The following is a 16,924-nucleotide window of genomic DNA, read 5'->3' on the forward strand; positions in this document are numbered from 1 at the left end:
TACCGTTATAATAAATACCGCTTAGTGATTAAAAATTGTTTGACAGTGAACAGGAAATTTATTTGTCAGCATTATTTTTCTTCAGTTACACGTTTCAATTTTGAATTTTATTTTAGTGTGGTAACATCAATAAGTGAGTGTTCTTTCGTCGTGTGCCGGTTTCCTCAGATTTTCGGCTCCCATATTTATCATTACCTTGAATTTAAGTTAGAACACTAATACAAGATGCATACCGAACCGATGTTACAACTTATACAAATATTAGAAAAGACGATATCTCCCGGTAAGTAATCATATTACTTACAATACAATGAGCATGGCGTTTCTCAGTATAAATGTCAACCACTGTTATCGCCTAATTTTGTCTTGCACACAATGAACACTACTATTTCAGTTCGATATTGTTGAAAATGCCGACTTACGATGATGGGTGCACGTTACATTTCTATCAAATTTTTTTGGTTAATGCTATTCCATTATCGTTGTGAAAAGGAGATTTAAAAGCGAATGGTACCTACAAGTTTTTTTTTAATGGTCCGTAATGTCTGGAAAACCAGTTTGTTTGTCAGTAAAAAATGGCGAGAAACCTAAGTCGCGCCTAGAATTTCTATACAGACAACTATACGAAAAAGCACATCTTTTACACGACAACAAAAACTTTGACTCAAAATAATTCTTAGAAACATTTGTACCTAATAATTTAGTTGCGTTGCGCGGTAGATCACAATTTCATTCATTGCTAAAGCTAAAACGGGAAAGCAGTATAACAGTAAAGCCCTTGCTACACGGTCGCCGACAAGCCTTCTAACCGTCTGACCTTGGTCTGTCCTTGATCAGTTTTGGTCAAATTTTGTTGGAAACAACTGTCTACACGGTCCGTCCAAACCAAGGCCACGCGGTCTGAGGGGCTTGTCGGCGACCGTGTAGCAAGGGCTTAAGCAAGAAAGAGCGTGAGGTCTCGTGCGGTTCTGTCAGTTATCGGCGCGAATTCGTACATTTCCGTAAGCCGCGCGCAAAGCGACGCGGCGCGAAACCGCCAAACCGAACCGAAGTTTACCGCCAAGTCGATCTCTTTAATTAAGCCCATGCGAAAGTGAACCTTAAAACTCATGTAATAAGTTTCATTTTACTTTACCTGTTCGTACCAAGTTTTGACTTAACTCTATGAGAGTAAAGCCCTTGCTACACGGTCGCCGACAAGCCCCTCAGACCGCGTGGCCTTGGTCTGGACGGACCGTGTAGACAGTTGTTACCAACAAAATTTGACCAAAACTGACCAAGGACAGACCAAGGTCAGACGGTTAGAAGGCTTGTCGGCGACCGTGTAGCAAGGCTTTATAGCCCTTGCTACACGGTCGCCGACAAGCCCCCAGACCGCGTGGCCTTGGTCCGTCCCGGACCGTGTAGACGGTTGTTTCCAACAAAATTTGACCAAAACTGACCAAGGTCAGACGGTTAGTAGGCTTGTCGGCGACCGTGTAGCAAGGGCTTTGAGCCCTTGCTGCACGGTCGCCGACAAGCCCCTCAGACCGCGTGGCCTTGGTCTGGACGGACCGTGTAGACAGTTGTTTCCAACAAAATTTGACCAAAACTGACCAAGGTCAGACCAAGGACAGACGGTTAGAAGGCTTGTCGGCGACCGTGTAGCAAGGGCTTCAGACTCGACTCAATAATGGCGGCAATGTGCATGGCAACATTTTTCTTATTAGGGTTCCGTAGCCAAATGGCAACAAACGGAACCCTTATAGATTCGTCATGTCTGTCTGTCCGTCTGTCTGTCTGTCTGTCTGTCTGTCTGTCTGTCTGTCCGTCTGTCCGTCTGTCTGTCCGTCCGTATGTCACAGCCACTTTTCTCCGAAACTATAAGAACTATACTGTTGAAACTTGGTAAGTAGATGTATTCTGTGAACCGCATTAAGATTTTCACACAAAAATAGAAAAAAAACAATAAATTTTTGGGGTTCCCCATACTTCGAACTGAAACTCAAAATTTTTTTTTTCATCAAACCCATACGTGTGGGGTATCTATGGATAGGTCTTCAAAAATCATATTGAGGTTTCTAATATCATTTTTTTCTAAACTGAATAGTTTGCGCGAGAGACACTTCCAAAGTGGTAAAATGTGTCCCCCCCCCCTGTAACTTCTAAAATAAGAGAATGATAAAACTAAAAAAAATATATGATGTACATTACCATGTAAACTTCCACCGAAAATTGGTTTGAACGAGATCTAGCAAGTGGTTTTTTTTTTAATACGTCATAAATCGCCTAAATACGGAACCCTTCATGGGCGAGTCCGACTCGCACTTGGCCGCTTTTTTCTTAGGGTTTGGAATTGATTCGCGTTAGTACAATACAAACATCTCTTTCCTCAATATGTCAAACGAAAGTGACGCAGCAACAAATCGAAAAATCGACTTACGGTACACTCACGTCGGTTTAGTCGACTTCAGGCCCATGGTGTAATAATATACTCCGCCTGGTACTCTCTTCCGAGATTCGCGAATGACCTAACTGTCACTTGCCTACGTCATCATGCTGTTTACAGGTTCTCAAACTTTAAAATGTGGGAGAATTTTAACGGTGAAAATTATTTTAACGGCATTAATTTTATGTTATTCGTGTAGAAACCACAGACATACAATTCGCGCTCGCGCTTGACAGACAGCTTAAGTGTGCGAAAGGGAAGCCATAACGTATATGAACATCCCATGAGTCCGAAAAAGTCAGACTACCAATGAGAAAACGTAACCACTTTTGAGTTTGACGACGGCCGCGGACGGCCAAGAGCGTATCACGATAATTTTCAAATTGAAAAATATACACGGATTAGGACGAAAAGTATTAAATAAAGTAATTCAGTGAAGATGGTGTCTTGTAGTGTGCCGGATTTCAGTGTTATAGTGCCAAATAATCCAAGCAAATACTCATTTAAGAGGATTTATGATATTCCGAGCGAAATTTTCATAACGATATTTTGTCAAATTAACAGCGTAAAAAGTGTAAGAAGCCGGTTTATAAAGTTCATTATAAGTTTTTCTTCCTTTGTGTGCTAATATTTTATCATATTAGTCTATAATTTAAAATATTTTGTGTAAAAACATAACCTATTACTTTACGCTAGGGCTTGACAAAATGTTCATATGACAGTATCGATAACTTGTCGGTATATTAATAGCTATGTAATTATTTCTTCACAAGACATCATTAAGATATTAGCTTTTATAACCGACTTCAAATAATAACGATTGTTATACCTTTTTGAAGGTGCTCATGTTTAGCGGTAAATTTACACTTCACTTTCCAACACAGTAAGAGTTACATTAAGATAAGTCTGCAACGATTTTGATAGCACACGCAGTGCAAGTGTTATTTATACGTCATAATGTCGTAGAATTTTAACGTTTAAAATAACACATTTGAAAAAGTAGTCGATAAAGCAATCAAACATCGACAGATTATTAATAATATCTGGGCGACCGAGCTTTGCTCGGAAAACATACAAAAACTCAAAAATGCGCGTTTTCCCAGAGATAAGACCTAGCTAGATCGATTTTTCGACCCCCAAAACCCACATATAGCAAATTTCATCAAAATCGTTAGAGCCGTTTCCGAGATCCCCGAAATATATATACATATAAATAAATAAACAAACAAGAATTGCTCGTTTAAAGGTATAAGATATTGTAACATGACATCACTATTTTTGATCTCACATAGACAATTTACGCACACACTTGCATTTCATTTTTGGTCGCACTTTTGAAGATTGACAGTTGTTCTAGTCATATTAATTCTATGGTAGAAACATAGTAAAATAAAACAAATCTATACTGCCCTTTTCACTCCTACTCTTACAGTTCCGAATAGAACAGCCAAGTGCCAACCATTTTCGTAACAAAACATTAATTACCAAGCTTACGACGTGAAAAGTTTGGAAAACACTGCGACTGCTGACACTGAGCGAGAAGGAAATAACAATTAACACGCGTTCGACAAGGATGACGGTCAGGGACAACATGGCGGATTGTCAAATGTGACAGCGCTATCCTGTGTTGCCAGTAGTGTAAACAGAATTACCCGAAAAATTTATTTCGTGAATCGGAAGATATTGCTAACGAATAATTAAAAATGACGTGTTATTGTAAAATTTAAGATAAAATACATATAAATGAAAATTATAAAGAAATATTTTAACTTATTAACCATAGATATAATGTACCCATGTAACATGTTATGTTGAAATAAAGTGGTAATGTTATTGTGACGTAGGTAAGTGACACTCTGGGAAGAGAAGACCATGTTTTATTAGACCATGTTCAGGCGGTCTAGCACAACTTGCGTTCTCGCGCGCGAGTCCATACTTGAAGTCGCGCCAGATGTATGGAGTCGCGCGCGAGAACGCAACTCATGCTAGACCGCCAGGCCTAACTCGGTTTGAACCGGTTTGTGAAGTCGAACCGTAACATCGCTAAGTTGAAGCTTAATGCGCGTTAGCATGTTGAACTCGAATTATAAACTTCCTTGGAAATACACACATAGCTTATCACTTAATTCATAACCTCACTTGATAAGGCTGATGTTTTGTACCAAAGAAATCTGACATTAACCTTTCTAATTTCATAATAATTATATGAGTAAAATTGTATATTCCAGATCGAAATGAGTTGGAAGCAGCAGAAAAATACCTTGACCATGCAGCGGCAATAAACTTCACAGCATTCATCAAGAAGCTGTCAAATGTGCTGGCACAGGGTGGCAACAGTCAGGTGGCGCGCATGGCGGCCGGCCTGCAGCTCAAGAACCACCTCACATCCAAAGATGCCTCACTCAAGCAACAGTACCAGCAGAGGTGGCTTGCCCTACCAAACAAAACTAGGCAATATATTAAGAAAAATGTAAGATGGCATAATGGAGCAAGCATATTATTCTTAGTCCTTTTATCACTTGTTAGACGTTCACACAAATCTGAGCCCAATCAGCTTTTTTTGAACTGTCAAAACAATAGCCATTATAGAGTTCTATATGAAATACTAAGTGGCCTTTAAAGGCAAATTACTGATTTATTAAAATGTTCCCAAAAATTCTATACCACAATTGTGTCCAAAAATGACAGGCTTATGGTTTTCAAATAAAAGCCAAAAGATTGTCAATTTAATTTAAAATCAATGGTGTAGGAACTATGGGGTTGATTTATTTTGTTTTTATGATCAAACATGGTTTAAATTAGATTGAAGTAATAAGTACTATACCTTAGCAGGATAAAATTTATTTGGGGCTGTTCATAAATTACGTCATCTATTTTTGTCAATTTTTGACTCCCCCCCTAAAATCATCCAAAAAACCATGATTCGAATGACCTTGTTTCCTCCTACGTCATGCTACCATCATCCAATGTCCAGACCCCCCTAGACCAATTTATGAATAGCCCCTTTCAAGCTTTTAATTTGTTTTTATAGATCCTATTAGCAACTGGCACTGAAAACACCCGGCCCAGTTCTGCGGCGCAGTGTCTTGCATATGTGGCGGCGGCTGAACTCCCGGTGGGCCAGTGGAATGATCTCATTCCTAACTTGGCGGAAAATGTTGTTAATGCTCAGTCTACTGAACTAAAAAAGGAAGCCACTCTAGAAGCCATTGGTAAGTAAATTTGTTATACAAAGCAGGAAATGGTGGTAATTTTTCTATTTCATGAAATTAAGAAGTTGACTGAACCTTGTTTAGGATGTAGTCTGGGAGGTGATGGATGGGCACAATGATTTATGGTTATGGGAGTCAATTCTATCTTTGGGCATAGAGAAAAAAATACATAGAGTGCTCACTCCATACATCAGTTTTAGTACCAAAAAGACTGTTAGCATCTAGCATCGAGTAGCGGAACTATCAGTACTGCTACTTGACAATAGATGTAGCACCAACCGGAAAGTCTAATGCTGTTGAGATAAGACTTTCCGGTCGGTGCTACATCTATTGTCAAGTAGCAATACTGATAGTTCCGCTACTCGATGCTAGATGTAGACACTGAAATTAATAGACTGAACTGATGTATGGAGTGAGCACTCTTGTCTTACTATATTTCTCTATGCTTTGGGACAAACTTATTAAATTGCACTTCTTTAGACAAGGTTTGTCTTTATGAACTGCTAATGATAAAAAAAAATTCTTGGAATTTATAAGCACATAGTAATATGGCTTAATTGAAGATCTTTAACTTTGAACTATCTCAGGAAAGAAAAGCTTGGGGTCTTTATTCACATAAATAAATAAAAAAGCGTTTTCTGGGTAACCGAATATTAACAATATAAAATGTTAGTAACCTAACCTAGGATTATCCTAATTTAAAGTTTAAAGAAAATTACACCAAAACCATCTTGAGAGTTATAGGTCTCTTCCAGATTGTTATTCACATTATCAATATTTTAAAACCATGAACCATGACAAACCTTACACATATATGTGAAGGAGAGGTGTGTACTGTGTAGTCTACCATCTAGCACAGCTACACTACAGACATACAACTCTTAGTGGTTGGACCACTTGGGTTTCTGGGAGGACCTGAAATGGTCAGCAAATTTAATAACAGTTATTCCACAGTAGTTAGTTAACAGTTATACGTATTTATTTCCAAACAGTTTCCTTGGAGAAAAATATTTGTTTTCCAGTGGTCTTTTGACACCTACAAGTTAAGAACTATATATATTTGCATAAATGAATCTGTGCATTCATATCTTGTCAAAATCTTTCAATGATACTTATAATTATCAACTAAAGTAAACATAGAGTTGTTCTTTCACTTCAGGTGCTTACAGGAACCATCAGTTAAGAATCATTGCCGTACAAGAAAAAATTATAAGAATTTAATATAGTCAACTCAGATTTGACAAAGTGCATATTTGCATAAATGAATCTGTGCATTCATATCTTGTCAAAATCTTTCAATGATACTTATAATTATCAACTAAAGTCAACATAGAGTTGTTCTTTCAATTCAGGTGCTTACAGGAACCATCAGTTAAGAATCATTGCCATACAAGAAATAATGATAAGAAATTAATATAGTCAACTCAGATTTGACAAAGTGCTAATATTATCTGCCCAGACTTGGACAGTGTATATAAAAAATAAAGAAAAATAAAAAAGCATTTTATTACTGGTTATCATTACATAAATGATAAAATATTTGTAATCTAACTTATGATACTATCTTCTTCTTCTCAGCATATTAGCATCCACTGCTGAACATATGCCTCTGTCATGGATTTCCATGTTGTTCTGTACATGGCGGTTCTATGCCAGTCGTCTGACCATCTGGCTCGTGGATTTCCATCCCTTCGGCTTCCCAGGTCTCCAGAACAGTACTCGCTGGCCCCATCAGTCGTCATCCCTTCCACATATACTATGGACAGTGTATATACCTTTTTTAAATTGCAGGTTACATTTGCCAAGAAATTGATGCTGAAGTGCTAACGGAGCAGAGTCACCACATCCTAACAGCCATTACCCATGGCATGCGGTCCACGGAGCGCAGCAACCATGTGCGACTGGCCGCCACTCAGGCTCTGCTCAACTCGCTTGAGTTCACTAAGGCTAACTTTGATAAGGAAAATGAGAGGAACTTCATTATGGAGGTTGTATGTGAGGCTACACAGTCTACTGATATGAGGATAAGTGTAGCAGCGCTTCAGTGTTTAGTAAGTATGGGTTTCTATTTACATGTTTAAAAAGATGAGTAAACTAGCAATTTCAGGAAATTCTTAGAACCATAGTGGGTATATATTTATAATCAGGTAGATTAAAATATTACTTGTATGGGACACTAGAATTTAGGTAATAGATTGAACCTTATAAAAGAGGAGAAAATAAATACCAATTAACTGGTACAGCTCTAGGTTTATAAATGTATCCTTGTAAATCAAATTTTTATATCCTATGATCCCCTATCCCCGATTTGTTAATCCCAAAAAAAAAACATTTTTAAGGAAACAAATAATTATACAATTTTTTTTAGGTCAAAATTCTATCATTATACTACCAATACATGGAGCCATACATGGGCCAAGCACTGTTCCCCATCACCCTGGAGGCGATGAACTCGGATGTCGACGATATATCACTGCAGGGCATCGAGTTCTGGTCCAACGTCAGTGACGAGGAAATTGACCTCGCCATTGAGGAGGCTCAGGCTGCCGATGCAGGTAAATATCCTGAACAACATTATATATTGCTGAATCAACTTTTTCTTGTTGTTATTCTGTCAGCCAGGCAACAGTAGCACAGTTTGTTAGAAGAGCTCACAGTGTGAAAGGGCTTATATCTATCACAAAACTGCATGTTTGGTTAATTTAAATACGTTAATTTAAGGGGTGACAAGAAAGTGTTGTCTTTGAAGGCTAATTGAGAAACACACTGATTCAATCAGATTTTTCCGATTTTAGTATTTTTATCACCTCTATTTTCTGATAAATCTCTTACTCGAGGAAAATAATAGTGATCCTATAAAGGTTCGGTTTTCTCTTTTTTCCACGGCAGTGGAAAACAAACTGTTGCTTGTATATGTTAAGAAAAGGCATTTCGTCTTTATTGATCCCTTTATTGATTATCAGGTCGTCCTCCAGTACGAACCTCGAGGTTTTACGCGAGAGGTGCTCTACAGTACTTAGCACCGGTGCTAATGCAAAAGCTCACCAAACAAAATGACACTGATGATGAATTCGATTGGAACCCTTCAAATGCCGCCTCGGTTTGCCTGATGCTCCTGTCCAACTGCTGCGAAGACGAGATCGTTCCACACGTCCTGCCTTACATCAATTTAAATATCAAACATGAAAATTGGCGGTTCAGGGAAGCCGCCCTAATGGCCTTCGGTTCTATATTAGGCGGTCTTGAAATTAATACTCTTAAACCTCTCGTCAAGAAGGCCATGCCGACCCTCATCGAGGCCATGTACGACTCCAGCGTCGCCGTGCGGGACACGGCGGCGTGGACCTTCGGAAGGATTTGCGAAATCGTTCCAGAGGCAGCTATCAATGAAACTTATCTCAAACCCTTGCTCAAGAGTCTCGTCAACGGACTAAAGGCTGAACCTCGTGTCGCGGCAAAAGTTTGCTGGGCATTTACGGGATTAGCGGAGGCCGCGTACGAAGCCGCGGACTGTGGCGACTCCAACCAGCCTAAAACTTACTGTATGTCAAAATACTTCGACTTCATCATTGAATGTCTCTTGGAGATCACTGACCGCCAAGTCGACGCCCAACACAACTTGAGATCTGCCGCCTACGAGGCGCTCATGGAGATGGTCAAGAACTCGCCCTCGGATTGCTATATCACCGTACAAAAGACGACGATGGTTATTTTGGAGCGACTGCAACAAGTCCTACAGATGGAGAATCATATTTCTAGCCAAGCGGATCGCTCGCAATTCAACGATTTGCAGAGCCTTCTGTGCGCGACCCTTCAATCTGTTTTACGTAAAGTGACCCCTGAAGATGCGCCGCAAATATCTGACGCCATCATGACGGCGCTTCTCACTATGTTCGCGAGCAACGCCGGCAAGGCTGGAGGCGTTACAGAGGACGCTCTTATGGCCGTCTCTACCCTGGTCGAGGTGCAAGGAGAAGGTTTCCTAAAATACATGGACGCCTTCAAAAGATATCTCTATGTTGGACTTAAGAATCACCAGGAACACCAAGTATGCATAGCTGCTGTTGGATTAACTGGAGATATTTGCAGAGTACTGAAAAGTAAGGTGAGTTGAGGATCAGAAGTTAACATCTTAGACCTCTCAACTAAGAAGGATTGATAAAATTATAAATTCTGCCTGTTGTTGACCTTTTAACCGCCAGAGTCTGATATATGACATTACATAGCCAGCTCATTTCGCCACAGTCTGATAAATAAGACAAAGATCAGATTTGGTTTTTACAGCACATTTATAACTCCCGTAACTATCCCAACCTTACTCTGCGTGTTACAATTACTGTCGATGGCGACACGAGCACGCTCGATCAAAAATTGCTGGCGGTTAAAAGGTGGTAGAGTGGTTGACATTGACATGTCGAAAAGCCAGAGAGAGAGGGTTCTATTCCTAATCATTTCTACCAGTCACCCGATTTAATTTAGTATCTGTGCCTTGATGTTAACTAGTGGCTTGTGTGGCAGGCACTCCCCTACTGCGACGAGATTATCCAGCTGCTGCTGGAGAACCTCTGCGACCCGACCATCCACCTCTCCGTGATGCCGCAGATCCTGTCCGTGTTTGGAGACATCGCTCTGAGCATTGGACCTGATTTCGCCAAATACTTCGATGTCGTCATGCAAATGTTGCTGCAGGTAATTAATACAATATTATGTCGCACAATTTAGATGGATACTGGTTTTTTTTGGGGACGGTAAGCGCAGCCGGCAATAATTAAGTGTGTTTAAAAAAATGAAATCGGTTACAGGCCAGCAACGCGCAAGTGGACCGTAACGACTTGGCCATGGTGGAGTACTTGGGCGAGCTGCGCGAGAGCGTGCTGGAAGCGTACACCGGCATCATCATTCAGGGCCTGCAAGGAGCAGGCGGACAGGTACAAACAAAGGTCAACTGTTTACTGCTGTTTTCGTAGTATTTACTATTATTTGTTTTGTCGTTATTACTTAATTCTTTTAGTAGGCAAATGATAAGTAAAAAACCGGCCAAGTGCGAGTCGGACTCGCGCACGGAGGGTTCTGCACCATCATCAAAAAATAGAGCAAAACAAGCAAAAAAAGCGGCCAAGTGCGAGTCGGACTCGCGCACGGAGGGTTCCGCACCATCAACAAAAAAACAAGCAAAAAAACGGTCACCCATCCAAGTACTGACCCCGCCCGACGTTGCTTAACTTCGGTCAAAAATCACGTTTGTTGTATGGGAGCCCCACTTAAATCTTTATTTTATTCTGTTTTTAGTATTTGTTGTTATAGCGGCAACAGAAATACATCATCTGTGAAAATTTCAACTGTCTAGCTATCACGGTTCGTGAGATACAGCCTGGTGACAGACGGACGGACGGACGGACAGACGGACAGCGAAGTCTTAGTAATAGGGTCCCGTTTTTTACCCTTTGGGTACGGAACCCTAAAAATGTGACAGACATCTAATAAGATATAATAATAAGATTTGATATGTAACCGTAATGTTTAGACATACATTAACTATAAAAAGACTTACTGAAAGTTTACAGATATTTGAACTAAAAATGTTACTATAATAGGGATGATGACACATGTTGAATTTTATAACAAAATCTAGTAAAATAGATAGCAAACGAGCAATTTATCACAATAATGTGGATATTAAAATAAAATATTGAAAAATTGCAAAAATACAGGACCTCAAAGTTTATAAACTTTAAGTTTTTTTTTAACTTCCAAAAACGATAAAAGTAAGGGTACCATTCGATTCCTTACATTTCATCCAAAAAAATATTGTATACCAACTATATACATAAACGCAATATTTCACCGACAAAAACGCAATTGTCTTGTTTTGTTTTGTCTACAAGATGGGCGATGACGTCACGGCCCCTGGCCGTTTTGTATAGGGCGTTTCGCGAGTGAAGTGCGACTGTCGGCCTTTGACTACAATTTCTGACTTTTGTGTTACTTTAATGCAATGGGTCCCATATAGACATTTGATCCTAAAAACAAACCCGATCGATTGATACCATAAATGAAAATTAGTCATGTAGCCTATTGGCCGCTGTCGTCTATTCATATTATAATAACGCTCACTGTTGATGCATCTTTCGACAGGTGCGCGCGGACCTGGCGCTGGTGGAGCCGCACGTGAACGCGATCGTGAGCTTCATGATGGCGGTGGCGGTGGAGCCGGGGCGCACGGACGCGCACATGTCGGCGGTGGCGGGGCTGGCGGGCGACCTGTGCGCGGCGTTCGGCGCGCGCGTGCTGCCCGTGCTGGAGCAGTGGCCGCTGCTGGCCCTGCTGGAGGCCGCGCGCCGCTCGCGCACGCCGCGCACCAAGGCGCTCGCCAACTGGGCCATCGAGGCGATCCGCAAGCTCAAGCAGCAGGCGCCGCCCGCCAGCTGGTCAGTACCCGAGCCCGAGCGTTGGCAACCCGCCACTGTTACTTAGGCCGCTTCCTCGGGGCGAGTGTGGCCCATCATTTCCAAAAATATTTTTTTCTTGGTGGCGATTTCTCCGTTCCCATATTTTTCCAGTGAAATTTCTTCGCTTTGTTTTGTTTGCCATTATTTCTATTTTTGAATAGCCATTGGAAAATAATGGGTAAAGGGAAAATTTAGTTTATGAAAAAATTTCTACGTAAAATAAAATAAAGCGAAAAAATTCCACTGGAAAAATATGGGAACGGAAAAATCGCCACCAAGAAAAATTATTTTCGGAAATTATGGGCCACACTCCTCGGTGCGATGTCGAATTTTGCAATCGTTCCGCAACATTCACGTCTGTGTGTTGGAATGCGAAGAAGCGCCCGGGGATCAGGAAGCGGTCTTAAGAAACGCAATTATTTTACATCTATGTATCTCGACTGAAATCTAGCATAACTTATTCCGATTTGTCTTCCAGTTTTTCAACAGATATAATTATTTCCTAAAAGGTTTATCTCTAATAATTTCGATTACTAAGTTGTGCACATAGTAATAATATATACAATACGACTGATTGCAATTTGATTGAGCTGTACTTTCAATTTAACACGTTCCCAGTTTGTCGACGTCGTATGCCTACGGTAAGTCTCCGCGAGTCCAGTGCGCGTATAGTCGGTTAGTTGCTTCTTGTTTCATAATAAAGTGGACTCGTATATTATTATATATTCTGATTCTTACGGTTTGTCCTTCATTTGCTTGTTGATTGAATTCTGACTTCAACATAAGGTCTAAATATAAAAATACAATAATTAGCCCCCGGATAAAGACCATCACAACACACTTTATAGGCACAATACTACATCTTTATAATATAATGTTGTGCATAGCACCTGGAAAATTAATTAATGAAGACTTTCTGCTTCCAGATTTGAAAAAACGCTATATAAAAGCGACGTAATGCAGTTTCAAACCACCTGCTGCTGGTAAACAACTCAAATGTATGTCAGGTTATATATAGCGTCTTTGGTGTCATTATTCATAAGTCGTTAGGTGCATTCGATTCCGGGCTTTTTTCTTCCGGTATAATTTCACTAGACTGTATATTATTTTGGGGAATTAAGTCTTATAAGCTGATTGTGTGCGCTCAATACCTAATTTTGTAGATTATATCAATGACTATTGTAAAAAAGAAACGTGAGAAAAGTAGTTTTAGATTTTTTTATAAGTAATCATTTATTTATAGATGATTACTGGTAGTGACGTTTTTTTTTAAACCGTGATGATAGTGTTTATGCGTAGTATTTTTTTGCGTTTATTAACACTGCTTTCTCTGTTTCTTATTTTGATTAGTTTGTCGGCTATGTAAGTAGTTGACGCGTAAACATAGGGAAGAGGCAATGGCAAGCCTTCACCTAAAATGCCGATTGTGATGGGTGAGGGAACTACCCTATGTTTATTTTTTCCTGTAGTGTAATTTCTATCGTCTTGTAACAGTTATACTTAAGTAGGCTCTAGCGAGTTATATACCCCTACAAAGTATTATGCAGATGACATTATATCCGGATTTAATTTAAAGTAGTAAATGATATCAAGTCGGTAAATGATCGACATAACGCCTGCGAACAGTGCACCTGGCGCGGTTTACTATTCGGAGTAATTTAAGTACGCATGACTATAGTAATCTTTCCATGTTAATCACTTTAAATACAAACAGTGGCTGTGGTATGTTTACTTATGTGAGAAAAAAGTGATAGTGAATATAATTTGAAAGCGCGACAGTATGAAAGAGGACGAATGTTATTTTAGGCATGCACATGTGCAAGGGATTATGAATTTTATAAATTTATTACTAATTGTGTTTTGTAACAGTGCGAAAAGGCGTATGAATGATCGAGAATGCATGTAAAAGAAGACGAATGGATGATTATCACAGATCTTTTGTAAACTAAGGCATGTGTCGATCTTAATGGAGAGATGGATTATTGTATAAGGTTCCATCAACTTTAATTGAGACAGGAGGCCGCCATATTGGTGATAGCTACTTGTTCATCACAGTACTCGTCTACCAAACAACAATACGATATTTGGTTTTAAATAAAACTTATTTAAACAATATGCATATTATTTGTAATAAAACAAACCATTTAAACTTAAGGTTCTCTTCATACTCGTAGCTAGTATTTGTGGTGAGTAAGTAGACGCTGCCTTCGGATCTCGAGCTTACACTATTTATACATATGTAATTAATATCGTTTCCTTGCGACATTGAGTAAATAATAATAATCAAAATAATAAAACGTTTATTCAGAGATCTTGCTTACAACTAATTACATATATTCTTCTGCCAAAACCACAGAGTGGTTTGTTGGCAGACGAGGCTCCTTTCTGTATATGCAAGATGCAAGCTAGGTAGTTGATAGGTAACTTAAACTTAGGTATCTACTTAACCCTTTACCTCATGCGCAGCCCTATATAGCAACTATTAAAGTTCATTTTTAAACAAATACTTTTTATTTATGACATGAAGTAAGGGGTTAACTCTATATTCTTAGCGTACAGTAAAAGAAAATCAAAATAAAGTAAAAATGTAACGTATTTTTTTTAATAAATAAAAAAAGCGGCCAAGTGCGAGTCGGACTCGCCCATGAAGGGTTCCGTATTTAGGCGATTTAAGACGTATAAAAAAAAACTACTTACTAGATCTCGTTCAAACCAATTTTCGGTGGAAATTTACATGGTAATGTACATCATATATTTTTTTTAGTTTTATCATTCTCTTATTTTAGAAGTTACGGGGGGGGGGGGGACACACATTTTACCACTTTGGAAGTGTCTCTCGCGCAAACTATTCAGTTTAGAAAAAAATGATATTAGAAACCTCAATATCATTTTTGAAGACCTATCCATAGATACCCCACACGTATGGGTTTGATGAAAAAAAAATTTTTGAGTTTCAGTTCGAAGTATGGGGAACCCCAAAAATTTATTGTTTTTTTTCTATTTTTGTGTGAAAATCTTAATGCGGTTCACAGAATACATCTACTTACCAAGTTTCAACAGTATAGTTCTTATAGTTTCGGAGAAAAGTGGCTGTGACATACGGACGGACAGACAGACGGACAGACAGACAGACATGACGAATCTATAAGGGTTCCGTTTTTTGCCATTTGGCTACGGAACCCTAAAAATTGCTTAGTTTCTTTTTAAATGTTTGTTTTGTCATCCTTGTGGTCTTTAAATCCGACGGTAACTCATTATAGATCTTAGGGACTAAATATTTTCTACTTCTCTGGCCATAATAATTCGTAAAACTAGGTACCAGCAATTTATTACTATCTCTGTTTCTTATTAACCTTTGATTGACAATAGGTATTTTAAACTCATCATTACACATTTGTTCTAGAGCTAATACTAACTTGACTTTTTCATGGACAGTTAAAATATTACATTCTAAGAAGAGCTGTTCATAGGTAGTACTTTTACATTTTACATTTTGTGGTGGCAATCTATTGTTGGCCATGCGACTGATAACTACTGAACCGCAACTTTAAGAATAGGAATATCAAATACAATGAGTTTAAATTAAAACCATGGATATTAAGTCTGTGAAATCAGCTCAATTTGGTACTAAGCTAAATTATTTTGTTATATCAGCGACGCAACAAAATCACATATTTTAATTAAATATAGGATAAACTCCCTTAGGTAGCATTGTCCGATTGACTAGTCCGATCAATCGGAATACGAATATTTTTTTTTCCTGTTGGCTCGATTGATCGGACTATATGAACTTCTCAAATCCTGTCAGTCCTACTATCGGAGTAATGGGATTTTAAAAGTTCGTCTAGTTCGATCGATCGAACCACGAGGTTGTTCTTTCTTCCTGTTGGATCGATTGATCGGACATAACCGTAGACTTGATATTTTGCTAAGTCCGGATGACACATAAAGGTTATCTAATCTTAACTCATTACTAGACACTGGCATTTGATAAACTTTTCTATATTTTATTTGATGCGATGTCAGTTCATAATATCAACATCTGATCAATGTCAATTTATTGAACCGGACGGACGGAAGATGGAGGAAATAATAGATCACAACAAAATTGTATTCTTACGCCGTAAAGGTGGTTGCGTACTACTGAATAAAGGGCATCAATACCATAAAAATAAAACGTATAATAAAGGGCCGTCAGTATGGACATTCTGTAATAAAAAAACACAAAAACCATAACCTACCGGTCGGACAAACAGGAAAAATAAAAATTGTGTGATCGGATTAAGAGGATTTTTCAAGCTCTCGTGGCTCGATCCATCGAACTAGACGAACTTTTAAAATCCCATTACTCCGATAGTAGCACTGACAGGATTTGAGAAGTTCTTATAGTCCGATCAATCGAGCCAACAGGAAAAAAAAATATTCGTATTCCGATTGATCGGACTAGTCAATCGGACCATGCGACCTAAGGGGATAAACTAGTATGTCATCGGTGCGTATCTATTTTTGAACAATTCTAATAATGGTGGTTTGGAATCGCTATTTCGATAATAATTTTTCATCAAACCATCGTCCATCACCTTTTGTTATTTAGAAAAACATAGCAAAGTAATCAATCATGTTCGTTTCCTTAATGCGTTGCTGGTTAGATTTATGTTCAATATTAGGTATCCCATATCTTTTTTTTTTAAACCTGCCAACTAAAGTTGCAACTACACAACCGGATAATTTGAAAAGCAGCAACTAACTAATGAAAATGTCGGTGAATTTTGGTGCTACTTGTGAAGAAAGGAAATGATTAATGGGCCAAAACTATTTGAATTATACGTTCAAAT

General features: G+C 38.9%; 1 protein-coding gene across 1 annotated transcript; it reads left to right on the plus strand.

Annotated features, from left to right (window-relative positions):
- The first annotated feature begins 82 nt into the window (after window positions 1-82).
- Window positions 83-13,232, plus strand: LOC134661076 (importin subunit beta-1-like). The gene is made up of 10 exons (XM_063516979.1): window positions 83-283; window positions 4,657-4,898; window positions 5,460-5,640; window positions 7,432-7,691; window positions 8,009-8,195; window positions 8,604-9,745; window positions 10,159-10,329; window positions 10,443-10,568; window positions 11,776-12,068; window positions 13,016-13,232. Coding segments are annotated over exons 1-10 (2,661 nt in total). The 5' UTR covers window positions 83-225; the 3' UTR covers window positions 13,017-13,232.
- The last annotated feature ends 3,692 nt before the right edge of the window (window positions 13,233-16,924 follow it).

The sequence above is a fragment of the Cydia amplana genome, chromosome Z (assembly GCF_948474715.1).
Source record: "Cydia amplana chromosome Z, ilCydAmpl1.1, whole genome shotgun sequence".
Lineage (NCBI taxonomy): Eukaryota > Metazoa > Arthropoda > Insecta > Lepidoptera > Tortricidae > Cydia > Cydia amplana.